General features: G+C 46.8%; 1 protein-coding gene across 2 annotated transcripts in view; it reads left to right on the forward strand.

Moving 5' to 3' along the window:
- LOC118964474 (sushi domain-containing protein 6-like) overlaps positions 1 to 27,052 on the forward strand; it is a 59,990-nt gene that overhangs the window by 6,687 nt on the left and 26,251 nt on the right. For both annotated transcript variants that reach the window (XR_005051532.1, XM_036976233.1), the window contains exon 2: positions 11,930 to 12,095. Coding sequence is in view for 1 of the 2 variants with exons in the window: in XM_036976233.1 (XP_036832128.1) it covers positions 11,969 to 12,095 (127 nt within the window). In the remaining variant the exon portion in view is untranslated. The remainder of the gene's footprint in view (positions 1 to 11,929; positions 12,096 to 27,052) is intronic.

Consider the following 27,052-nt stretch of genomic DNA (forward strand, 5'->3'; position numbering starts at 1 on the left):
CATGGGGGGGGTCAACCATCCTCCGGGAGAGCTCATGGGCGGGGGGGTCAACCATCCTCCGGGAGAACTCATGGGGGGGTCAACCATCCTCCGGGAGAGCTCATGGGGGGGGTGGGGGGGGTCAACCATCCCCCGGGAGAACTCATGGGGGGGGGTCAACCATCCCCCGGGAGAACTCATGGGGGGGGTCAACCATCCTCCGGGATTGCTCTAACAAACCACATTTTAGAGATCAGCTGCTCAACCGGACCTTGATAAACTAAGTGTTTGAGCAGGGCTTGATCAAAAGCCTGCACACCCAGTAACTCTGACTGAGGGTTGACCACGTGTGTTTATACAGTTGCCTAACAGGTATTCTATTTGTTGGGTGGGGGGTTATTGGTCTAGATTCCAAGCTATCTGCTCTAATGTTGCTATGTTGTAGAATGCCCTTGATGATACTAGCCAGATGGCCACAGATAAATACTAGATAAATACCTAGCAAGACGACAAAGAAGCAATAAAATTCACTCTCCATAATCACATACTGCCAGTTGCCAGCCCATAGCCAAGTGTTTAGCTAGCTTATGTTAGCATATTCACTAGCTAGCACATCGTAGTGCAGTGTGCTTAGCTAGCTAGCTAACATGGGCACCTGTTTTAATGGATACTAGCTAATCCATTGTGATTTTATTAGAATGTCAATACTAGCTACAGGGGTTAGCTAGCTAGCAGGAAGTAGTTAGTGTTGTGTCCATTGCGTCTGTGCACTTAGCTAGCTAACATCTCATAGCCTACATTGCATATGAAGTGTGACTAGCTCATCTGTGAACGTACGAAGAAAATGCCCACTCTAAAAAATATATTTATATATTAATTTATTTTGTTCCTGCACATGGGGGTTTGTGTTCTCTGATTGGCTTCGAAGTCAAGTTGTTGGCCACTGACAAACATTTTGATTCAACAAGTAGAACCGGTAGAATCGGCACACAGCAGGTACGCCGCCCACTGTGATAAGGCCGTACTTCTAGCCAGACGGGTTGCTGTTCTGTTCAGACTGGCCTCTTGGCATGATGCAGTGCCAATGTGCCAACGTAGTCCTTGCCAAAGGCTCATGCGTCACTCTCTGCCACCTCCCACCAGCCTGCATGCAGGTGACTCTGTTGCCTCTCCACTGGGGATCAGAAAGGAAAGGTGATGACAGGAGGGTACCGGACCTGATTATCAAGGGCCGCCAAGTTTGTGTGTGTGTGTTTCTCCCAGGAATAGGCCTATGTGTATACTTACTCTATGGTCTATTTCTGTGAGTGTCGCCATCGGGCGTACCTGTCTCACCCACTGTGATAAGTTCCTATCGGCAGTGAGATTCTTGGTGTATTTAATGCTTTTAAGGAGTGTTACTCCTTTAAGGTCCAGCGGCCTCATACACTATATATACACCAGTATGTGGACACCCCTTTAAATTAGTGGATAGAGAATAACGTACTACTACCCAGGACATTACTGAGGTTAGAGAATAACATACTTTTACAATATATATATATATATATATATATATACACACACACACTTTGTGGACACCCCTTCAAATTAGTGGATTCAGCTATTTCAGCCACACCCATTGATGACCGGTGTATAAATCCAGCATAGCCATGCAATCTCCATAGACAAACACGGGTAGTAGAATGGCCTTACTGAAGAGCTCCGTGACTTTCAAAGCATGCCTACGAGTCAGTTAGTCAAATTTCTGCCCTGCTAGAGCCGCCCCGGTCAACTGTAAGTGCTTTTATTGTGAAGTAGAAACTTTTTAAGGTCACAGAATGGGGACCGCCGAGTGCGGAAGCGTGTAGCGCGTACAAAATCTGTCCTCAGTTGTAACACTCACTTCTGAGTTCCAAACTGCCTCTGGAAGTAACGTCATCAGCACAATAAATGTTTGTCGGGAGCTTCCTGAAATGGGTTTCCATGGCTGAGCAGCTGCACACAAGCCTAAGATCACCATGCCCGAATGCATAGTGCCAACTATAAAGTTTGGTGGAGGAGGAATAATGGTCTGGGGCTGTTTTTCATTGTTTGTGCTAGGCCTCTTTGTTTCAGGGAAGGGAAATCCTTAACGCTACAGCCTACAATTACATTCTAGACGATTCTGTGCTTCCAACTTTGTGGCAACAGTTTGGGGAAGGCCCTTTTTGCTGTTTCAGCAAGACAATGACCCTTTGCACAAAGCGAGGTCCATACAGAAATGGTTTGTCAAGATCGGTGTGTGAGAACTTGACTGGCCTGCACTGAGCCCTGACCTCAACCCCATCGAACACCTTTGGGATGAATTGGAATGCCGACTGCGAGCCAGGCCTAATTGCCCATCATCAGTGTCCGACGTCACTAATGCTCTTGTGGCTGAATGGAAGCAAGTCCCCGTTGCAATGTTCCAACATCTAGTGGAAAGCCTTCCCAGAAGAGTGGAGTCTGTTATAGCAGCAATGTTCCAACATCTAGTGGAAAGCCTTCCCAGAAGAGTGGAGGCTGTTATAGCAGCAATGTTCCAACATCTAGTGAAAAGCCTTCCCAGAAGAGTGGAGGCTGTTATAGCAGCAATGTTCCAACATCTAGTGGAAAGCCTTCCCAGAAGATTGGAGGCTGTTATAGCAGCAATGTTCCAACATCTAGTGGAAAGCCTTCCCAGAAGATTGGAGGCTGTTATAGCAGCAATGTTCCAACATCTAGTGGAAAGCCTTCCCAGAAGACTGGAGGTTGTTGTAGCATCAAAGGGGGGAGGGGGGGCCCAATGAGATGTTCGACGAGTGGGTGTCCACACACTTTTGGTCATGTAGTGTATATGTTATTTTCAGAGGTAGACCTGGCCAGCCAAAACCGTCAAATACTCCATGTAAACGTGAATGGATTCTCAATTTGCAGTATGGTTCTGGAAACATAAAGCCAATTTTAAATCAAAATAATTTCTCACTTGCAAAATACACACTTACTGTACACAGATTTAACCAGCTTTATCACAGTTGCAGCTGACAGAAGCCTTTGGTTTTCCTCCATTCCACACAGGTTTTCGGAGCATGCTAGATAGAGAGACCACGTGTTAATTAGCTGTCTTCCGTCTACCAGTGCTGTAAACATGGAGATATGGCCATGTGGGAACACTAACCCCATATAACAGTGTTTATCAATGTGATGTTATTTATTTATTTAGTTTTAAATCTTGCTGATATGAAAGATAAGGTCCTTATGCTTTCAAAGCCGTACCGCTAGAAATGTGTGTTGATGTTCAGACCAAGCATTGGGGCTCTTAACAAAAAATCGGATCAGAGTCGTGAGCTATCTCTCCATCCATCACTCTTTCTCTGGGCTCTCTCTCCCTTTTCCCTCAGCCACAGCCTGGCTCCATCAGCTCCATCAGAGCAGAGGGCTGAATTCAAGGCATTAGTCAGGCCTATCAGATGGCAATCTCTTCACTGCAGTTCTCTGGCACACTGAGTGCTCTGTTTCCTAGACACATGCCTTCTCTCCCCTGCTCTCTGTGTTTCCTAGACACATGCCTTCTCTCCCCTGCTCTCTGTGTTCCCAGACACATGCCTTCTCTCCCCTGCTCTCTGTGTTCCCAGACGTTTGAACAGTAGTGTACATTAGGCTGACATGACTAGTCAAGAAGAACATGATAGTTAGAGACCTCATGACCAGGAGGACTAGACTGTTTTCACTCTTCTTGTTGACCGACAACACAAGGCCTACTTCTGAGGGCAGAGTTGGTCAGATTCACAGTGTTTAATGGTCACATGTACAGGGTTGCAGGTGTGATTGCAGGGTACAGTGAAAATCTTAGGCTTCACGCTCCAACACGGAGGACTAAATGAAATAAGAGTAGAACAGCACAGTAAGAATTGTCCACTTTTCAAGATTTAGACACAATTTTCCACCCAGGTTTTGCTGAGTTTGTAATCTGATTTACAGCAGCAATCTGATTACAGTAGAGTAGTTCTGGGAGTTATTCCCTCTTAACCAGACAGAAGGCTGAGTCCAAATGGCTCCCTATAAAGTGCACTACTTTTCATATATAGTGCACTACTTTTCATATATAGTGCACTACTTTTGACCGGAACCCTATGGGCCATGGTCAAAATTAGTGCATTAGACTATACAGGGAATAGGGTGCCATTTGGGACAGGCCCAAGATCAGATTTTAATAGTCTGGATCCAGCAGATCCCTTCTCACACCACAGAGGCTGTGAGACATACGAGATGAGACAGGATGTGGAATTGTGCCAGAGAGGATGGCATGTTACCGCCACAAATGGCACGGTTGGTGAAATTTAATTTAGAATTAGAAGATGGGTGCTAGCTAGTGTTGGGCTAGCCTGCTCGTGTTGTGCTAGCCTGCTCGTGTTGTGCTAGCCTGCTCGTGTTGTGCTAGCCTGCTCGTGTTGGGCTAGCCTGCTCGTGTTGGGCTAGCCTGCTCGTGTTGTGCTAGCCTGCTCATGTTGTGCTAGCCTGCTCGTGTTGTGCTAGCCTGCTCGTGTTGTGCTAGCCTGCTCGTGTTGGGCTAGCCTGCTCGTGTTGGGCTAGCCTGCTCGTGTTGTGCTAGCCTGCTCATGTGGGCTAGCCTGCTCGTGTTGGGCTAGCCTGCTCGTGTTGGGCTAGCCAGCTGCACATGTAACATTGGTTAACATAGATACTCTGTTTCGTCTGTCACAAGACTACATGGGTTGTAAGTTAATTAACTAGCTTACTACACGACATCCAGAGTAACATCTGTCGCGGGCGCCAATTCAGCCTAAATTGATTTATTTTGATCATTTGTTTTGATGCTATCGGTTTTGTTGTTTTTCTACCAATTAATTCCCAGTCAGATATCTGTTTTCAGCAGTGGCTGTATTGTGTGGGCCAGAGTGTTTTGTTTTTTATAAGGAAGTTTGTTTCTGTTGACGGACTGGTTTGTTCAAACTGTGAAGATGGGTCTATTCCTGGCCGTATCAAACCAGGAAACATTCATTTCTATTGTCATTGTGTGTAAAGAGAAACTGGATGACAGAGACCAGAACTATTCTTAGAATGCTTTGATGACGGGCCAGCTGAGAGCTCAACGGAAAGGTTGGGCCAATAGAAGCAGAGTAATATTAAGGTTATTGCAACTTTTAATGTGTTTATTACAAAAAAAACTCTTATTACACAGTTATTATCATTAACACCAATCAGTGTAATCCAATCTAAAGTAGCAGGTGTGGCGACACCATCATCCTAGAGTGAATCGATCACGCAGCGCGCGTCCATGCCTCCTGGTAACCTTTGGTTACGTGCCTCTGCAGAGGACAAGAAGACTATGGAGGAGACACATGAGGTCAGATGATTTTAGGAATATAAAGGAGAACAATTGATTTTGCACAACACAAGAGAAAGAAGTACAAGAGGTTCTCCTGGCAATCTTAATGTAGTTAGGCTACAGGCTAATCGGGCTGCTTTGTGTTGGAAGGATTTCACAACCTTGGATTTAATAGGTTTGGATTTACTTTTCCGCATCCTTAGACTTGAGAAAGTAATCAAACTCATTCTGCTTTGAGCTTCCCTTCACAGATCACAGTCTCTGCTATAGCAGCATCACTGCTTTGGGCTTCCCTTCACAGATCACAGTCTCTGCTATAGCAGCATCACTGCTTTGGGCTTCCCTTCACAGATCACAGTCTCTGCTATAGCAGCATCGCTGCTTTGGGCTTCCCTTCACAGATCACAGTCTCTGCTATAGCAGCATCGCTGCTTTGGGCTTCCCTTCACAGATCACAGTCTCTGCTATAGCAGCATCACTGCTTTGGGCTTCCCTTCACAGATCACAGTCTCTGCTATAGCAGCATCGCTGCTTTGGGCTTCCCTTCACAGATCACAGTCTCTGCTATAGCAGCATCGCTGCTTTGGGCTTCCCTTCACAGATCAGTCTCTGCTATAGCAGCATCACTGCTTTGGGCTTCCCTTCACAGATCACAGTCTCTGCTATAGCAGCATCGCTGCTTTGGGCTTCCCTTCACAGATCACAGTCTCTGCTATAGCAGCATCGCTGCTTTGGGCTTCCCTTCACAGATCACAGTCTCTGCTATAGCAGCATCGCTGCTTTGGGCTTCCCTTCACAGATCACAGTCTCTGCTATAGCAGCATCGCTGCTTTGGGCTTCCCTTCACAGATCACAGTCTCTGCTATAGCAGCATCGCTGCTTTGGGCTTCCCTTCACAGATCACAGTCTCTGCTATAGCAGCATCGCTGCTTTGGGCTTCCCTTCACAGATCACAGTCTCTGCTATAGCAGCATCGCAGCATCACTGCTTTGAGTTTCCCTTCACAGATCACAGTCTCTGCTATAGCAGCATCGCTGCTTTGGGCTTCCCTTCACAGATCACAGTCTCTGCTAAAGCAGCATCGCTGCTTTGGGCTTCCCTTCACAGATCACAGTCTCTGCTATAGCAGCATCGCTGCTTTGGGCTTCCCTTCACAGATCACAGTCTCTGCTATAGCAGCATCGCAGCATCACTGCTTTGAGTTTCCCTTCACAGATCACAGTCTCTGCTATAGCAGCATCACTGCTTTGGGCTTCCCTTCACAGATCAGTCTCTGCTATAGCAGCATCGCTGCTTTGGGCTTCCCTTCACAGATCACAGTCTCTGCTATAGCAGCATCACTGCTTTGGGCTTCCCTTCACAGATCACAGTCTCTGCTATAGCAGCATCACTGCTTTGGGCTTCCCTTCACAGATCACAGTCTCTGCTATAGCAGCATCGCTGCTTTGGGCTTCCCTTCACAGATCACAGTCTCTGCTATAGCAGCATCACTGCTTTGGGCTTCCCTTCACAGATCACAGTCTCTGCTATAGCAGCATCGCTGCTTTGGGCTTCCCTTCACAGATCACAGTCTCTGCTATAGCAGCATCACTGCTTTGAGCTTCCCTTCACAGATCACAGTCTCTGCTATAGCAGCATCACTGCTTTGGGCTTCCCTTCACAGATCACAGTCTCTGCTATAGCAGCATCGCTGCTTTGGGCTTCCCTTCACAGATCACAGTCTCTGCTATAGCAGCATCACTGCTTTGGGCTTCCCTTCACAGATCACAGTCTCTGCTATAGCAGCATCACTGCTTTGGGCTTCCCTTCACAGATCACAGTCTCTGCTATAGCAGCATCGCTGCTTTGGGCTTCCCTTCACAGATCACAGTCTCTGCTATAGCAGCATCACTGCTTTGGGCTTCCCTTCACAGATCAGTCTCTGCTATAGCAGCATCGCTGCTTTGGGCTTCCCTTCACAGATCACAGTCTCTGCTATAGCAGCATCACTGCTTTGGGCTTCCCTTCACAGATCACAGTCTCTGCTATAGCAGCATCGCTGCTTTGGGCTTCCCTTCACAGATCACAGTCTCTGCTATAGCAGCATCACTGCTTTGGGCTTCCCTTCACAGATCACAGTCTCTGCTATAGCAGCATCACTGCTTTGGGCTTCCCTTCACAGATCACAGTCTCTGCTATAGCAGCATCGCTGCTTTGGGCTTCCCTTCACAGATCACAGTCTCTGCTATAGCAGCATCACTGCTTTGCAAACACACTGTCAAACAGTCGTACAACCAGCTAGGCTACATCTGAAGAGCTCCTTTGAACTAACACAATATAACAGTTGATGTAGCTTTTGTGTTTGTTTGTTGTCGATTAGAGAGGCGGAGCCATCTTGTCCATACAGAGTCCCATCTGCGTCAACAAAGCTTTTCATTATATCCTGGAGTGCATTACAAGTGCAACCAATGCACTGATAACGATAACACCCAACATTTGACTGTTTTTCTATCTGTTGGCCGTACTTCTAGCCAGGCGGGTTGCTGTTCTGTTCAGACTGGCCTCTTGGCATGATGCAGTGCCACTGTGCCAACGTAGTCCTTGCCAAAGGCCCATGCGTCACTCTCTGCCACCTTCCACCAGCCATTTTTCTGAGCGTCGCCATCAGGCGTGTGTGTGTGTCTTGCCACTAGGTCTGTGCCAGTCTTGTGTCGTTACCTACCAGGCCTCCATTCTAATGCAAGCAAAAACAGGAGCCAATCACATTTCCCTCCTCTGTTCTATTCAGCTCAGCGGCTCCATGCTGTTAGCTCCATGCTAGCAGCTCCATGCTGTTAGCTCCTCCATGCTGTTAGCTCCATGCTAGCAGCTCCATGCTGCTAGCTAGCTAGCAGCTCCATGCTGTTAGCTAGCTAGCAGCGCCATGCTGTTAGCTAGCTAGCAGCGCCATGCTATTATCTAGCAGCTCCATGATATTAGCTAGCAACTACAAGGCGCTCAGCAGGCTGCCCGCTACTCTCCTAAGGCATGCTGCCTGGCCTGTCGGGATAGCTTGCTACTGTTATGTTCAGTAACCATGCTATTAGCTTATGGCTATCAATAGCTACCAGATCAGCAGGCTGGCTGTGACTACTGGCTGTCTCTGAGCTAATGGACCCGCTGCCCTCTCTCTCCTGAGGTACGCTGCCTGCCAGGCTTCCGCCACTGCCTGCTGACTAATGACTAAAGCAGCCTAGCGCTAGGCTATCGCTCCCTAGTCTAGCAATCAAGCTTCTGCACCTGGATCTCATTTGTGTTTTAATGATCTTGATTCCTGGATGTGGATTTGATTTGTCCGTTTTTGTTTTCACCCCTAGAGCGCTAGTGTTACGGGTTGTTTCTCTGGGAGAGCTCACTCAGGCCCTGCTGGTTTAAAGAGGTTTAACTGTAAAACATCTCTCTTTGCTGACTTTGCTCCTTTCTTCTCTTCGTCCCCAGCTGTTTCTTGGAACCCAACGCCTCTGGGTTCTGGACTGGGGGGCTGGTGGATTGGGGGGGCGGGATTTCCGCTTCTGCTCTGAAAACTGGAAGTCACTACTGCTCCCTCTCTCTCTGTCCCGCTGTGTCTCTCTCTTTCTCTCTCGCTGTCTCTCTCTGTCTCTCTCTGTCTCTCTCTCTGTCCCGCTGTGTCTCTCTCTCTGTGTCTCTCTCTCTGTCCCGCTGTCGCTCTCTCGCTGTCTCTCTCTCTTTCCTCGTCCCCCCCGTACCCTCAGCTCCAATGTCTGTGTTCTTGTTTTACTGTCGAGTCTCTCTCTCTTTCCCCCCTTTCTTTTATTCTTGACATATTTCTCGTCCATCCCAGTAGATTAGCTAGCATATTAATATAGCTGGCATATTATATTTCCCAGTGTAGTCCTCCACAGTTCAGTCTGTTTTTAGTGTGACAGCAGCAGTGTGAGCAGACCACAGCAGAGATCAGAGGAAGTTTTCAAGCGAATGGTGATGGAAACTGATGTGTTCTGTAATGGGAGAGCTAATGTAACGATACGTAGGCCTCTGTCTGAACCCTCTGTCTGTCTCTGATACTGTCAGAGTGTAAACAGGACTCTCTCGCTCTCTCTGACTCTCTCAATTCAGTTTACTTTATTGACATTGACAATGGAAGTGTTTTCCTTTCAAAGTAAACATATATAAGAACGATGGCCAAAGACAGGAATATACCAGACTGTTTGTAATGAAGCGATAACAGTGATGAAGGTACTCGTATTAACAATAATTACAACACAGAATATGCTAATATGAATAATCAACACTTTCACCAACTATGTATCTAAGTTTATTTTCATCATTTAGGCTTTATAATTCTTTAATGTTTTATTTTTTAAATTTTTAGGAGCATTTTCTGTCAAATAGATCTCTTCCTGGGGGCATAATGACCACAGGCTGCCATCTCTGGGCTGCCATCTCTGGGCTGCCAGGTTTGCCTGTAAGGACCAGTCTCTATGGCCAGACTGTGCTCAGGGAGCCTGTACATAGTAGTTTTCTATCAGTCATAGTGGTCAGATAGTCTAGCTCCTTGTACACTCTGTTTTAGAGCCAAATAGCATGTATTCTTAGTTGTCATGGTTTCATTCTAATAGGTGATATATTTCAGATTTTTTTTTTTTTTTTTTTGCTTAGTGATAATTTGACCAGATTTTTCTGAGTTGTGTAGACAGGACCAAAGCCTCAGGACTTCACACTCACATGTGGCTTCTGCTATCAGAATACGAAGAATGCATTGAAAAGAAGGGTCTAGACTAGAGGTCGGCCGATTAATCGGAATGGCCGATTTAATTGGGGCCGATTTTCAAGTTTTCACAACAATCGGAAATCTGTATTTTTAATTAAAAAAACAACTACAACCTTTATTTAACTCGGCAAGTCCGTTAAGAACACGTTCTTATTTTCAATGACGGCCTACCGGGGAACAGTGGGTTAACTGCCTTGTTCAGGGGCAGAACAACAGATTTTCACCTTATCCGCTCGGGGAGTCAATCTTGCAACCTTACAGTTAACTAGTCTAACGCTCTAACCACTTGCCTCACGAGGAGCCTGCCTGTTACGCGAATGCAGTAAGAAGCCAAGGTAAGTTGCTAGCTAGCATTAAACATATCTTATAAAAAACAATCAATCAATCATAATCACTAGTTATAACTACACATGGTTGATGATATTACAAGTTTATCTAGCGTGTCCTGTGTTGCATATAATCGATGCAACGCTGGGAGATGATTTAACAAAAGCGCATTTGCGAAAAAAGCACAATCGTTGGACGACTGTACCTAACCATAAACACCAATGCCTTTCTTAAAATCAATACACAGAATTATATATTTATAAACCTGCATATTTAGCCAGAAGAAATCCAGGTTAGAAGGCAATATTAAACTAGGGAAATTGTGTCATTTCTCTTGCGTTCATTGCACGCAGAGTCAGGGTATATTCAGCAGTTTGGGCCGCCTGGCTCGTTGCAAACTAATTTTCCAGAATTTTACGTAATTAGGACATAACATTGAAGGTTGTACAATGTAACAGGAATATTTAGACTCATGGATGCCACCCGTTAGATAAAATACGTAACGGTTCTGTATTTCACTGAAAGAATAAACGTTTTGTTTTCTAAATGATAGTTTCCGGATTCTACCATATTAATGACCTAAGGCTCGTATTTCTGTGTGTTATTATGTTATAACTAAGTCTATGATTTGATAGAGCAGTCTGACTGAGCGGTGGTAGGCACCAGCAGGTTCGTAAGCCTCATTTAATCAGCACTTTCGTGCGTTTTGCCAGCAGCTCTTCGCTGTGCTTCAAGCATTGCGCTGTTTATGACAAATGGTATAGAGAGAAATAGTCCTATAATTCCTATAATAACTACAACCTAATACTGCTTACCTGGGAATATTGAAGACTCATGTTAAAAGGAACCACCAGCTTTCATATGTTCTCATGTTCTGAGCAAGGAACTGAAACGTTAGCTTTCTTAAATGGCACATATTGCACTTTTACGTTCTTCTCCAACACTTTGTTTTTGCATTATTTAAACCAAATTGAACATGTTTCATTATTTGGGAGTCCAATAGGGCGGCGCACAATTGTCCCAGCGTCGTCCGGGTTTGGCCGGGGTAGGCCGTCATTGTAAATAAGAATTTGTTCTTAACTGACTTAGATAAATAAAATACATTTTTAAGTGTAGATGCATGACCCGTTCAGAGCGCCCTATGTTCAGAGCGCCCTATGTTCAGAGCGCCCTATGTTCAGAGCGCCCTATGTTCAGAGCGCCCTATGTTCAGACTAATAAAGCTGCATGAACTGTCAAATCTAGACACAGTCTTGGTTGGGTGGTAGAAGTTAGTGAATTGAGCCTCGGGACCAGCTGGCTGAGGGGACTCGTCTCTATGGTCACCTCTTGGCATCTCTCTCTCTCCTCCTGAGGAGATCAGCGCGCTACACACACACACGGTCAATCTGCCATCCTCTGGATTAGTAATCCAACTGAAATGTGTTGCGGAGAGTTCTCTCTCTGCCTCTGTTTCTCTCACGTTCTCTCGCTGTTATGTAATCGTTGCTGTATGTTGATACTGTACTATTTGTCCCCCCCCCCCCCCCCCCCACGCTGCCCTGCAGGTTAAGGCTTAGAGGACTGTAGAGTTTCCAGGGGAAAAGATGAGTGATGGAATGGTATTGTGTGAGACGAGAGCCCTGGCCTCCTCTTCCTCTCTAGTCCACAGGCTGGCTACATCTGCAATCCTCTTCCTCCTCCTCTCCCTGCTCCCCCACGGACACGCATCAGGTAAGAGACAGCGCCACCCAAAGAAATACCCACACCGACGCAGCACAGACACACCGGCGCAGCGCAGACACACAGACACGCCGGCGCAGCACAGACACACAGACACTCTGGCGCAACACAGACACTCTGGCGCAACACAGACACTCTGGCGCAGCACAGACACTCTGGCGCAGCACAGACACTCTGGCGCAGCACAGACACTCTGGCGCAGCACAGACACGCCGGCGCAGCACAGACACGCCGGCGCAGCACAGACACGCCGGCGCAGCACAGACACGCCGGCGCAGCACAGACACACAGACACTCTGGCGCAACACAGACACACAGACACTCTGGCGCAACACAGACACACAGACACACCGGCGCAGCACAGACACACAGACACTCTGGCGCAACACAGACACACAGACACACCGGCGCAGCACAGACACACAGACACTCTGGCGCAACACAGACACACAGACACACCGGCGCAGCACAGACACACAGACACGCTGGCGCAGCACAGACACGCTGGCGCAGCACAGACACTCTGGCGCAACACAGACACTCTGGCGCAGCACAGACACGCTGGCGCAGCACAGACACGCTGGCGCAGCACAGACACTCTGGCGCAGCACAGACACACAGACACGCTGGCGCAGCACAGACACTCTGGCGCAGCACAGGCACACAGACACGCTGGCGCAGCCCAGACACTCTGGCGCAACACAGACACTCTGGCGCAGCACAGACACGCTGGCGCAGCACAGACACTCTGGCGCAGCACAGACACACAGACACTCTGGCGCAGCACAGACACACACGCTGGCGCAGCAAAGACACACAGACGCAGCATACCCATTAATGCGTGGAGTCTTTGTACCCCTCCCTCAGTTTTTCCTTTATCTCGTCTTCGTTGCTCCAGAAGGTCGTTGCTGCGTTGCTCCTCACCCTGCACAAAAACACACTCCACACAGATTGCTTGAGAGCCTTGCTAGATGTCCTTACCGAAGCAGGCAGATGTCTGTGTGTAGAGGGGTGTGGTGTGATGCAGTGGCCCCAGGGATGTTTTTTTTCAGAGCTCTAATTGATTTCCCTTTTTAATGTGACATCTGAAAATAGTTCCCCTCCTACCCCTCTGTGTGTGTGTGTGTGTGTGTGTGTGTGTGTGTGTGTGTGTGTGTGTGTGTGTTAGTTAGTTAGGGCTGGCACAATTATAATCATGTTCCAGACGGTTATGGATGAAGACCGTCATGATAAATTCTTAACAACGTGATGAAACAAGCAAGGTGTTGTAGCAACAGAGTCATCGGTGGGGGACAGTAGATTGACATAGGCTAGTGATGTTAATGTTGTTTACTCGTCTTGTTGGCTAGTGATGTTAATGTTGGTTACTTGTCTTGTTGGCTAGTGATGTTAATGTTGGTTACTTGTCTTGTTGGCTAGTGATGTTAATGTTGGTTACTTGTCTTGTTGGCTTGTGATGTTGTTACTTGTCTTGTTGGCTAGTGATGTTAATGTTGTTTACTTGTCTTGTTGGCTAGTGATGTTAATGTTGTTTACTTGTCTTGTTGGCTAGTGATGTTAATGTTGGTTACTTGTCTTGTTGGCTAGTGATGTTGTTACTTGTCTTGTTGGCTAGTGATGTTGATGTTGTTTACTTGTCTTGTTGGCTAGTGATGTTGTTACTTGTCTTGTTGGCTAGTGATGTTAATGTTGTTTTACTTGTCTTGTTGGCTAGTGATGTTGTTACTTGTCTTGTTGGCTAGTGATGTTGTTACTTGTCTTGTTGGCTAGTGATGTTGATGTTGTTTACTTGTCTTGTTGGCTAGTGATGTTGTTACTTGTCTTGTTGGCTAGTGATGTTGTTACTTGTCTTGTTGGCTAGTGATGTTAATGTTGTTACTTGTCTTGTTGGCTAGTGATGTTGTTACTTGTCTTGTTGGCTAGTGATGTTAATGTTGTTTACTTGTCTTGTTGGCTAGTGATGTTGATGTTGTTTACTTGTCTTGTTGGCTAGTGATGTTAATGTTGTTTACTCGTCTTGTTGGCTAGTGATGTTAATGTTGTTACTTGTCTTGTTGGCTAGTGATGTCAATGTTGTTTACTTGTCTTGTTGGCTAGTGATGTTAATGTTGTTACTTGTCTTGTTGGCTAGTGATGTCAATGTTGTTTACTTGTCTTGTTGGCTAGTGATGTTAATGTTGTTTACTCGTCTTGTTGGCTAGTGATGTTAATGTTGGTTACTTGTCTTGTTGGCTAGTGATGTTAATGTTGTTTACTTGTCTTGTTGGCTAGTGATGTTGATGTTGTTTACTTGTCTTGTTGGCTAGTGATGTCAATGTTGTTTACTTGTCTTGTTGGCTAGTGATGTTAATGTTGTTTACTTGTCTTGTTGGCTAGTGATGTTAATGTTGTTTACTTGTCTTGTTGGCTAGTGATGTTGATGTTGTTTACTTGTCTTGTTGGCTAGTGATGTTGATGTTGTTTACTTGTCTTGTTGGCTAGTGATGTTGTTTACTTGTCTTGTTGGCTAGTGATGTTGTTTACTTGTCTTGTTGGCTGGTGATGTTGCTGTTGGTTACTCGTCTTGTTGGCTGGCGATGTTGCTGTTGGTTACTCGTCTTGTTGGCTGGCGATGTTGCTGTTGGTTACTCGTCTTGTTGGCTGACGATGTTGCTGTTGGTTACTCGTCTTGTTGGCTGGCGATGTTGCTGTTGGTTACTCGTCTTGTTGGCTGGCGATGTTGCTGTTGGTTACTCGTCTTGTTGGCTGATGAAAAGTAAGTGTTGGACAGTCGTTCTAACGTCTTCAAATGACACATTGGAATTCAGTAAGAAGGGGATCTCACATCATTCCATCCTCGACTTGCATGTTCTGTTAAGATTCATTACCATAATGTGATTTCTGTCATTCTGAACATCGTGGCTGGACGTCCTAATCAGGTTAGGAACCCAATGCATATGGGCCCGGTAAATGTCCGGTAAATTTAAAATGCTGCTGGTCAAATGTCTGGGACCCCATTCTCCTAACTGTGTGTGCCTCTGCCAATGTCACGGCCCATATATTCCCACCAGATAAACAGATCACAGAGATGGCATACCTGGCAGAAACATTATTATTATTATTATTATTGGTGTTGTTGTTGTTTATTATTGTTATCAGCTTTACTGGCCCATGTTTATTTGATATCTCTCATCCTCTGGTCTAGGGCTGGATTGGTCTCATTTACCATTTTAGTCTGTGACTTTGTCTGAATTATTTTCCTCTGTCCTTGTTTCCTATTTAATTCCTCTCAAAGCTCATTGGAAGAGGAGGTCAGTGGGAGGTACCTTAGATCATTCCTCCTCCAATGAGCTTTGGGAGGAACTGAGGAAACCAGTACGAAGGTAGCAAGGATTTGATGTTTAGAAACGTCCCAAGCCTTCACTTCCTCCCCTCTAGCCATCTCACCATGTACCCCCCCCATCATAACACCTTATTCCCACAGGACACATCACATACAGGAGCCGGAGGATTAGTCTGGTGGAGGGTTTCATGAATATCAAATTCCATTACTCTTGACAGGCTTATTCCAGCCACAGGAAAAAACAAAGTCACGGCAGGAGAATAGAGATGAATAGTGAGCAAAAATGTAGACCTATTCGTCGGGCATATTAAGACTTGTTGTGTCAAACAGGCTTCAAAGAAACTTGCCAAACAGGCTTCACCGGAACATTGAAGACACAGGATGTGAAAACGGCTGTATAGAGTAGAGGTCGACCGATTTTATGATTTTTCAACAACGATAACGATTATTGGAGGACCAAAAAAAGCCGATACCGATTAATCGGTTTGTTTTTATTTATTTATTTATTTATTTCTGATAATGACCATTACAACAATACTGATTGAACACTTATTTTAACTTAATATAATACATCAATAAAATCAATTTAACCTCAAGTAAATAATGAAACATGTTCAATTTGGTTTAAATAATGCAAAAACAAAGTGTTGGAGAAGAAAGTAAAAGTGCAATATGTGCCATGTAAGAAAGCTAACGTTTCAGTTCCTTGCTCAGAACATGAGAACATATGAAAGCTGGTGGTTCCTTTTAACATAAGGCTTAAAATATTCCCAGGTAAGAAGTTTTAGATTGTAGTTATTATTGAAATTATAGGAGTATTTCCCTCTATACCATTTGTATTTCATTAACCTTTGACTATTGGATGTTCTTATAGGCACTTTAGTATTGCCAGTGTAACAGTATAGCTTCCGTCCCTCTCCTCGCTCCTCCCTGGGCTCGAACCAGCAACACAACGACAATTAGCGCGCGCTAACGAGCTAGCCATTTCACTTCGGTTACACCAACCTCATCTCGGGAGTTGATAGGCTTGAAGTCATAAACCGCGCAATGCTTGATGCACAACGAAGAGCTGCTGTCAAACCGCACGAAAGTGCTGTTTGAATGAAGGTTTACGCGCCTGCTTCTGCCTACCACCGCTCATTCAGATACTTAGATACTTGTATGCTCAGTCAGATTATACGCAACGCAGGACACGCTAGATAATATCTAGTAATATCATCAACCATGTGTAGTTAACTAGTGATTATGATTGATTGTTTTTTGTAAGATAAGTTTAATGCTAGCTAGCAACTTACCTTGGCTTACTGCATTCGCGTAACAGGCAGTCTCCTTGTGGAGTGCAACGAGAGAGAGGCATGTCTAGTTAACTGTAAGGTTGCAAGATTGGATCCCCCGAGCTGACAAGGTGAAAATCTGTTGTTCTGCCCCTGAACGAGGCAAGTTAACCCACCGTTCCGTTCCTAGGCCGTCATTGAAAATAAGAATGTGTTCTTATCTGACTTGCCTCGTTAAATAAAGCTTAAAATAAAATAAAAATCGGCAAATCGACGCCCAAAAAATACCGATTTACGATTGTTATGAAAACTTGAAATCGGACCTAATTAATCGGCCATATTGATTAATCGGTCGACCTTTAGTGTAGAGAGGTTGAACTCGCATGCCTCTACGCTACAGTATGTTATTCTGTAACACACACCAAGGGGAAGCAACTGTCTCTAGACAGCTGTGTAGTTCCAGAGAATGTGATCTCAGAGAGACGGTCAATATGGGGAATAAATTCTAAGTTGTTAGTTCATTGTAGTCAGTTACGATAAGCTCTCACTCTCTCTCTCTCCCTCTGGACACATCTACATCTCTGCTCTGATTCAGTCTCTTGACTTTTCTAGTAGTATAGCATTTACCAGATGGTTAGGACTAAATCTCTCACTGATTCCGAGGAAAGGCTGGGCAGGAAGTGAACAGCGGGGGCTAAAAGTCACTCTCTCACACAGACCAGGTCCCGGTTTCCCAAAAGAAAGATACGGCTAAGTTAATCACTAGAACCACAGGATCCTATTGTTCCAAGAGGATCTTTGCATGATGCTTTTGGGAAAGTGTGTGTGTGTGTGTGTGTGTGTGTGTGTGTGTGTGTGTGTGTGTGTGTTCTGTGAGGAAGGGGAAATGGCTCACCTCTGGTCCAGAACAAACTAAAGGGAATAGAGGAGTGGAGGACAGTGGATATGATGTTAGGGATGTGGAGGAGAACAGTGGATATGATGCTAGGGTTAGGGATGTGGAGGAGGACATTGAACATGATGCTAGGGTTAGGGATGTGGAGGAGGACAGTGGATATGATGCTAGGGATGTGGAGGAGAACAGTGGATATGATGCTAGGGTTAGGGATGTGGAGGAGGACAGTGGACATGATGTTAGGGATGTGGAGGAGGACAGTGGACATGATGCTAGGGTTAGGGATGTGGAAGAGGACAGTGGACATGATGCTAGGGTTAGGGATGTGGAGGACAGTGGATATGATGTTAGGGATGTGGAGGAGGACAGTGGATATGATGCTAGGGATGTGGAGGAGAACAGTGGATATGATGCTAGGGTTAGGGATGTGTAGGAGAACAGTGGACATGATGCTAGGGTTAGGGATGTGGAAGAGGACAGTGGACATTATGCTAGGGTTAGGGATGTGGAGGAGGACAGTGGACATGATGCTAGGGTTAGGGATGTGGAGGAGGACAGTGGACATGATGCTAGGGTTAGGGATGTGGAGGACGGCGGTGGACATGATGTTAGGGTTAGGGATGTGGAGGAGAACAGTGGACATGATGCTAGGGTTAGGGATGTGGAGGACGACGGTGGACATGATGCTAGGGTTAGGGATGTGGAGGAGGACAGTGGACATGATGTTAGGGTTAGGGATGTGGAGGAGGACAGTGGATATGATGCTAGGGATGTGGAGGAGGACAGTGGATATGATGCTAGGGTTAGGGATGTGGAGGAGGACAGTGGATATGATGCTAGGGATGTGGAGGAGGACAGTGAATATGATGCTAGGGTTAGGGATGTGGAGGAGGACGACAGTGGATATGATGCTAGGGTTAGGGATGTGGAGGAGGACGACAGTGGATATGATGCTAGGGATGTGGAGGAGGACGACGGTGGACATGATGCTAGGGTTAGGGATGTGGAGGAGAACAGTGGACATGATGCTAGGGTTAGGGATGTGGAGGAGGACAGTGGACATGATGTTAGGGTTACGGATGTGGAGGAGAACAGTGGATATGATGTTAGGGATGTGGAGGAGGACAGTGGATATGATGTTAGGGTTAGGGATGTGGAGGAGGACAGTGGATATGATGTTAGGGTTGTGGAGGAGGACAGTGGATATGATGCTAGGGTTAGGGATGTGGAGGAGGACAGTGGATATGATGTTAGGGTTAGGGATGTGGAGGAGGACAGTGGATATGATGCTAGGGTTAGGGATGTGGAGGAGGACAGTGGATATGATGCTAGGGATGTGGAGGAGAACAGTGGATATGATGTTAGGGTTAGGGATGTGGAGGAGGACAGTGGATATGATGCTAGGGATGTGGAGGAGGACAGTGGATATGATGCTAGGGTTAGGGATGTGGAGGACAGTGGATATGATGTTAGGGATGTGGAGGAGAACAGTGGACATGATGCTAGGGTTAGGGATGTGGAGGAGGACAGTGGATATGATGCTAGGGTTAGGGATGTGGAGGAGGACAGTGGATATGATGCTAGGGTTAGGGATGTGGAGGAGGACAGTGGATATGATGTTAGGGATGTGGAGGAGAACAGTGGATATGATGTTAGGGTTAGGGATGTGGAGGAGGACAGTGGATATGATGCTAGGGTTAGGGATGTGGAGGAGGACAGTGGATATGAGGTTAGGGATGTGGAGGACAGTGGATATGATGTTAGGGTTAGGGATGTGGAGGACAGTGGATATGATGTTAGGGATGTGGAGGAGAACAGTGGACATGATGCTAGGGTTAGGGATGTGGAGGAGAACAGTGGACATGATGCTAGGGTTACGGATGTGGAGGACAGTGGATATGATGTTAGGGTTAGGGATGTGGAGGACAGTGGATATGATGTTAGGGTTAGGGATGTGGAGGACAGTGGATATGATGTTAGGGATGTGGAGGAGGACAGTGGATATGATGCTAGGGTTAGGGATGTGGAGGAGGACAGTGGATATGATGCTAGGGTTAGGGATGTGGAGGAGGACAGTGGATATGATGTTAGGGATGTGGAGGAGGACAGTGGATATGATGCTAGGGTTAGGGATGTGGAGGAGGACAGTGGATATGATGTTAGGGATGTGGAGGAGGACAGTGGATATGATGCTAGGGTTAGGGATGTGGAGGAGGACAGTGGATATGATGTTAGGGATGTGGAGGAGGACAGTGGATATGATGCTAGGGTTAGGGATGTGGAGGAGGACAGTGGATATGATGTTAGGGATGTGGAGGAGGACAGTGGATATGATGTTAGGGTTAGGGATGTGGAGGAGGAGGACAGTGGACATGATGTTAGGGTTAGGGATGTGGAGGAGGAGGACAGTGGACATGATGCTAGGGATGTGGAGGAGGACAGTGGATATGATGTTAGGGTTAGGGATGTACTGGGATATGGAGGAGAACAGTGGATATGATGCTAGGGTTAGGGATGAACTGGGATGTGGAGGAGGACAGTGGACATGATGCTAGGGTTAGGGATGTACTGGGATGTGGAGGAGGACAGTGGACATGATGTTAGGGATGAACTGGGATGTGGAGGAGGACAGTGGATGGTTTATTCCCATAACTGATCTCACACCTCTGTCTCAAAAGCATGTTCTTGTTTGGAATCGGATTGTTTTCCATTTCTCTTGGCTTCGTACAAATCTCACAGCTCCTTTGTCTACCACCGATGATCTCTCACTGATGAGCTCTCACTTCTGCTGCTGAGGACTATCTCAGATTGAACAGGCTGCTATCTCAGACTGAACAGGCTGCTATCTCGGACTGAACAGGCTGCTATCTCGGACTGAACAGGCTGCTATCTCGGACTGAACAGGCTGCTATCTCGGACTGAACAGGCTGCTATCTCGGACTGAACAGGCTGCTATCTCGGACTGAACAGGCTGCTATCTCGGACTGAACCGGCTGCTATCTCGGACTGAACCGGCTGCTATCTCGGACTGAACCGGCTGCTATCTCGGACTGAACCGGCTGCTATCTCGGACTGAACCGGCTGCTATCCCGGACTGAACCGGCTGCTATCTCGGACTGAACCGGCTGCTATCTCGGACTGAACCGGCTGCTATCTCGGACTGAACCGGCTGCTATCTCGGACTGAACCGGCTGCTATCTCGGACTGAACCGGCTGTTATCTCGGACTGAACCGGCTGTTATCTCGGACTGAACAGGCTGCTGTCTCGGACCGAACAGGCGGCTATCTCAGACTGAACAGGCTGCTGGCGTTGGTTTTGGAAACACTTTGGTTTCTCTTTGTGTGAATAACTCCTGAATAAGACGTTTTGTCTTCAGTTCAGTTGTGAAATGATTATTGTGAAAAAGAGAAGTTAGGGCAAGTCTAGGAACTTTGATAATTAGAGAGTGAATGCTAGGTTATACGTCATGATGGCTGCCTGGCCCTGACCACACGGCAGAGGAAAATGTCAAGACCAGCCATGCCCTAGATATCTGGGAGTGTGTGTCAGCGTATTGGTGCAGAGTGCAGAGCGAGTTTCCTAAATGCTGGGGCCACGACCTCCTCGCCCGCTCCAATTTCTCCCCAGCATGCATTTGTAGTCTACTTGTGTGCTGCTACAGCCCCTTGTTTTAGCTACTGTCATGGAGTTCAACTAAATATTTTTTATAAAGAAACTGATAAAAACACACACAGGTGCTACATCAAGGTGACTTGAGGGAGTGTGGGGATGTAGTGTCCACAACTGAAGAATCCTTGTGGAATCTGACAAAACACATATCCCATAAGTAGTGGTGGGAAAAGTACCCAATTGTCATAGTTGAGTAAAAGTATAGATACCTTAATAGAAAGTTACTCAAGTAAAAGTGAAAGTCAGCCAGTAAAATACAACTGGAGTAAAAGTCTGAAATTATTTGGTTCTAAATAATACTTAAGTATCAAAAATAAAAGTATAAATCTTTACTAATTCCTTAAATTAAGCAAAGCAGACGGCAGCATTTGCGGAGAGCCATGGGGCTACATTTACAAACGGTACATTTGTGTTTGCGCGTGCCTTAGCCTTCAGAAATCTGCATTTTCAAAATGCAGACATCAACAAATCAGCTTTTTTTTCTACTTTCAACTGTGTGTGATATTGAAAGTCAAAAGTTATTTTTGTTGTTGTTATTGTTGCTTCAATCGAGTACTCAAGGGCAAGAAACTATAGTTTTTCTCCACACAAAATACATTTATGCAACCCCATCGGCCGAGAAGTGAATTAGTGTAGCTGCTCATGGAAAAAGCTAGGTATTTTTTGTGCAGAAACTATGCGTGGCCATTATATTTTCTACTGTTTATCGTAGAACGAATTCAGCAAGCTCCATTTGACTACTGTTTATCGTAGAACGAATTCAGCAAGCTCCATTTGACTACTGTTTTGATTTGAAGTTAGTCTGGATGAAAAACAACATGGGAGAAATGTTTCTGAATGGTGGAATTTAATTGGTCAAGATGAGAACAAGGGTTATGTTATCTGAGTGGAGAAGGGCAAAATTTGCCCTTTTTTTTTATTCCTGATATTTAGCGCGAAACCTGACTAAAGCCGAGACGAATTTACAATAAGACTCATTCTACATCTGCAAGTACAGATTTTTGTCTTTCCTTTTCTGTGTGAAAAACAGAATCCTGCGTCAACATGACATTTTGTGTGTGTGTGTGTGTGTGTGTGTGTGTGTGTGTGTGTGTGTGTGTGTGTGTGTGTGTGTGTGTGGTCCCCGAATGTGTTCTTCTAAACGTCGTTCTCACGATAACTACAGAGGCAGGCAGGTGGGATCATATAAAAACCACAGTGTTGTTCTGGCTCAGTCTGTTCAGTTTTCTGTTCTCTTTCTCAGCCTCATACAGGAAGTTGTCTAACCCGAAACCACCAGCCTATCTAGTAAACAAAGCCTGCTGGAAACAATGGCCTTTGTCTTCTGTTCTGTAAACCAGGTGGTGTTTTGCATGTTCCTTCCAAGGCATCCCCCTAAAGACCTGTTAGTCAGCCCATCCAGGCTCAGCCCCTCCAGGCTCAGCCCCTCCAGGCTCAGCCCCTCCAGGCTCAGCCCCTCCAGGCACAGCCCCTCCAGGCACAGCCCCTCCAGGCTCAGCCCCTCCAGGCACAGCCCCTCCAGAGTGTGTTTAACTTCTCTCTCTTCACTTTCTACAGCTAGGAAAGAGGAAGGTCTAAGGTCCACTGTTTACAACCACACTGAAGCAGTGTTGTTAGTTAACCTGTCACTGACACACAGACACAGACACACACACACACGCAAACACGCACGCAGACACGCACGCAGACACGCACACACACACACACACACACAGACACGCACAGACACACACACACACACGCAAACACGCACGCAGACACGCACGCAGACACACACACAGACACACACACACACACAGACACACACACACAGACACGCACGCAGACACGCACGCAGACACGCACGCAGACACGCACACAGAAACACACACAGAAACACACACAGCAACGCACACACGCACACAGAAACACACACACACACACACAGACACGCACACAGAAACACACACCAACTGTTGCAGTGTGAGGCCAGCTTGTAGATAGCAGATCGTGTGTCACTGTCAACCCCTTTTGAGCTCCCCAGGGACATTCTCCCCTGCCCCCCCCCCCCAGACAGATACTGCCACTAAACAACCCTACGCAGAGACGTCAGAACCTACTCTGGCCCCCCAGGCAGATACTGCCAGTAAACGACCCTACGCAGAGACGTCAGAACCTACTCTGGCCCCCCAGGCAGATACTGCCTCTAAACGACCCTACGCAGAGACGTCAGAACCTACTCTGGCCCCCCAGGCAGATACTGCCACTAAACGACCCTACGCAGAGACGTCAGAACCTACTCTGGCCCCCCAGGCAGATACTGCCACTAAACAACCCTACGCAGGGACGTCAGAACCTACTCTGGCCCCCCAGGCAGATACTGCCACTAAACGACCCTACGCAGAGACGTCAGAACCTACTCTGGCCCCCCAGGCAGATACTGCCTCTAAACGACCCTACGCAGAGACGTCAGAACCTACTCTGGCCCCCCAGGCAGATACTGCCACTAAACGACCCTACGCAGAGACGTCAGAACCTACTCTGGCCCCCCAGGCAGATACTGCCACTAAACGACCCTACACAGCCTCACATGCTGTTCAGAATAACACCCGAATAAATGATTAAGCTTCGCTTAGCTGACCTATTAATCTAGCACGTGATATGTTGAACTGTTGAACTGTTCAGCTGCCTGGTAACTCTCGAACAGCCGCCTGGTAACTCTCGAACAGCCGCCTGGTAACACTCGAACAGCCGCCTGGTAACACTCGAACAGCCGCCTGGTAACACTCGAACAGCCGCCTGGTAAATCGCGAACAGCCGCCTGGTAAGTCTCGAACAGCCGCCTGGTAACTCTCGAACAGCCGCCTGGTAACTCTCGAACAGCCGCCTGGTAACTCTCGAACAGCCGCCTGGTAACACTCGAACAGCCGCCCGGTAACACTCGAACAGCCGCCCGGTAACTCTCGAACAGCCGCCCGGTAACTCTCGAACAGCCGCCCGGTAACTCTCGAACAGCCGCCCGGTAACTCTCGAACAGGCGCCCGGTAACTCTCGAACAGGCGCCCGGTAACTCTCGAACAGGCGCCCGGTAACTCGTGAACAGGCGCCCGGTAACTCGCGAACAGGCGCCTGGTAACTCTCGAACAGACAGTTGTGGGTGTTTTGAACAGAACACATGCAGTGTAATGAACAAAACAGCTGAAACTGAACAGCAGAGGTGTCATTTGTGAAGGGGTCTGTCACGCTCTGGTCTCTGTGCTGGGGGGAGGGGTCTGTCACGCTCTGGTCTCTGTGTTGGGGGGAGGGGTCTGTCACGCTCTGGTCTCTGTGTTGGGGGGAGGGGTCTGGTATGACATAGGCTGCTCTCTTTGTTTGGAGCTGAGCGTAAGAAATGTCTGCCTTCCAGCTGGCCGGGTGGGGGGGGGGGCTTTCCCTGTTCTTTCTCTTCCCCACTACCCAAACGTACCATGCCCATCTGCTCCTAGGAAGTGTGTGTGCCTGTGTGTTTTTAGATAGCGGGTCAGCCCGACTATAGGGAAGCCCTTGACCTCTCATCCATAATCGACCTCGGTAGATAGAGAGTTCAGTCGTCTCTCCTATTCAGCGTCAGCCTGCTCAGTGATCTTCTGTAGTGAAAGGAGACAATAGACTGCAGTACAGACAGGTGGCTGGCCTCCTAGTTAAAACGCATTGTTCATTTCAGCGTTATAAAGGGAGGGCCTGTGAGATCTCGTATTTGTGTGGCCTCAATGAAACCGAGTAGGCAGCCTATGCACGGGCGGCGAATCACGTGGCAGTTATCTTTTTTTCATTTCAAATACAATTTTTATTTTTTTATTTTTTGTCTCTGTCCTCAAATCGTCCTCCTAAAAGGTAGGCTGTGTCCTATCTGCTGATATAGCCCAGGAATACCGATAGCCTAATATAATGGCCCACGGTGAGATTCTCTAGTAATTTAACCTAGTTCTTAGGTTGTTTTTGTGCATATTGCCAATAGGGTGTAAAAGTGCTAGGCCCATGCCTGGCAGGTGAGCTGTGTCACATATATATACCTGAAATAACATGGCAGGACTGCGGTTGGGTCGGGACCAGGTGACAGCCAGTGGTATGAAAGGCGACAGCGGGATGAATAAATCCGTCCTGCTTAGACCTCTAGTGTGTGTTTGATGAGCTGTGTGTGTGTGTGTGTGTGTGTGTGTGATGAGCAGGGCTGGAGTGTGTGTGTGTGTGATGGAAGGGCGGGAGTGTGTGTGTGTGTGATGAGCAGGGCTGGAGTGTGTGTGTGTGACGGAAGGGCGGGAGTGTGTGTGTGTGATGAGCAGGGCTGGAGTGTGTGTGTGTGTGTGTGTGTGACGGAAGGGCGGGAGAGAGCTGACAGTGGAAATTAGAATTCTCTGGAACATGTTCTTACTTCCGTAGAACAATCCCAGAATCCTACAGCTCAATGACTTTATATAGCCTTGTTCCCTTTTCAACTGTGGTTCTGACAAACAGCTGTTGTTGGGAGGTCAAACAATGACTAGACTAACAGGGGAAGGAAGATTGTGTGTCTATGTTTGTGTATGTGGGGGAATGTTTAAACATTCAACAAAATTGGGATCCTTAACTGTAAGAAAAATCCCTAACTGAAAAACGATATTTTCCCACCAAATTTTAAATCGCAATGCCGTTGTCACAAAACATTATGTTCTGCGTTTAAAGTCGAACTAGACGATATGCTATAAAGGCCTGGGGAAAGTTGTCATTTAAATTAAACCAGAGAGGAAGAGGCTTTACTTTAGGCTATTTGGGGGTCATTTGCGAGGCATGCAAACATTATTTTATTTTTTTTTACGGTTAAGGATCCTAGTTTCTTTTTAACGTTTAAACCCCCTAACGTCCACATACACACAGATTACCAAGACATATGCTCACGGTTCCTTCTGCCTGCGCCCTCCGCTCTCTCCCTCACGCTAGCTCGCTTGCTCTTTCTCTTCACTAATGATGCAAGTGTGTGTTCAAGTCTGTTGCGTGTAGAATATCCTAGCCCAGCCTTTCTTAAAGTATGTGTCGCGACTTGTTAGACTTAATGTATCATCATTTCATGAATTACAGGAATTGCTTTGGCCAAGTGCAAGGAGTCAGGTGATCAATTATTTTGGCAGTTGACTCTCCCACCACTACGTCATCGTCGTTAACATTGGGTAAAAATGTCAAGAGAGAGGCCAGCGACAGCAGCGAAGTCCTGTAATACTTTGAGAAGTTAAATGAGAAGGAAATGCCCACTGGGAGGTGAATTGAGGAGACAGTAATTGTAGTGAAGGTACATCTGAAAGGGGACGTAAGGTGAGACCCAAACCGTCTCTGGTAGCAGTGCAGCTGCACTGTGAATTCATCTGGAATTTTAGTCATTTTTCTAGTATAGTTTTAACGGAAAACAAATTGTATTGTTTTTCCATAGTCAGATCCCTAGTGTACACACACACACACACACACACACACACACACACACACACACACACACACACACACACACACACACACACACACACAGACAGAGCTCAACCTAACACACACAGAGCTCAACCTAACACACACAGAGCTCAACCTAACACACACACACACACACACACACACACAGAGCTCAACGTAACACACACCGACTAGGTTTCACACACACACCACCCTTCCTTGTCTGGCAGCCAGACTGACTGGTCTGTATCAGTGTGCTCAGACGTGCTGCCTTCTCCCCCATAATCCCTCACTGACTCCTCTCTCCCTAGGGATACATCGGCCTGTCTGTAAGGAGCATGACTTTCACCCCACAGC

Source organism: Oncorhynchus mykiss, chromosome 4 (genome assembly GCF_013265735.2).
Source record: "Oncorhynchus mykiss isolate Arlee chromosome 4, USDA_OmykA_1.1, whole genome shotgun sequence".
Taxonomy (NCBI): domain Eukaryota; kingdom Metazoa; phylum Chordata; class Actinopteri; order Salmoniformes; family Salmonidae; genus Oncorhynchus; species Oncorhynchus mykiss.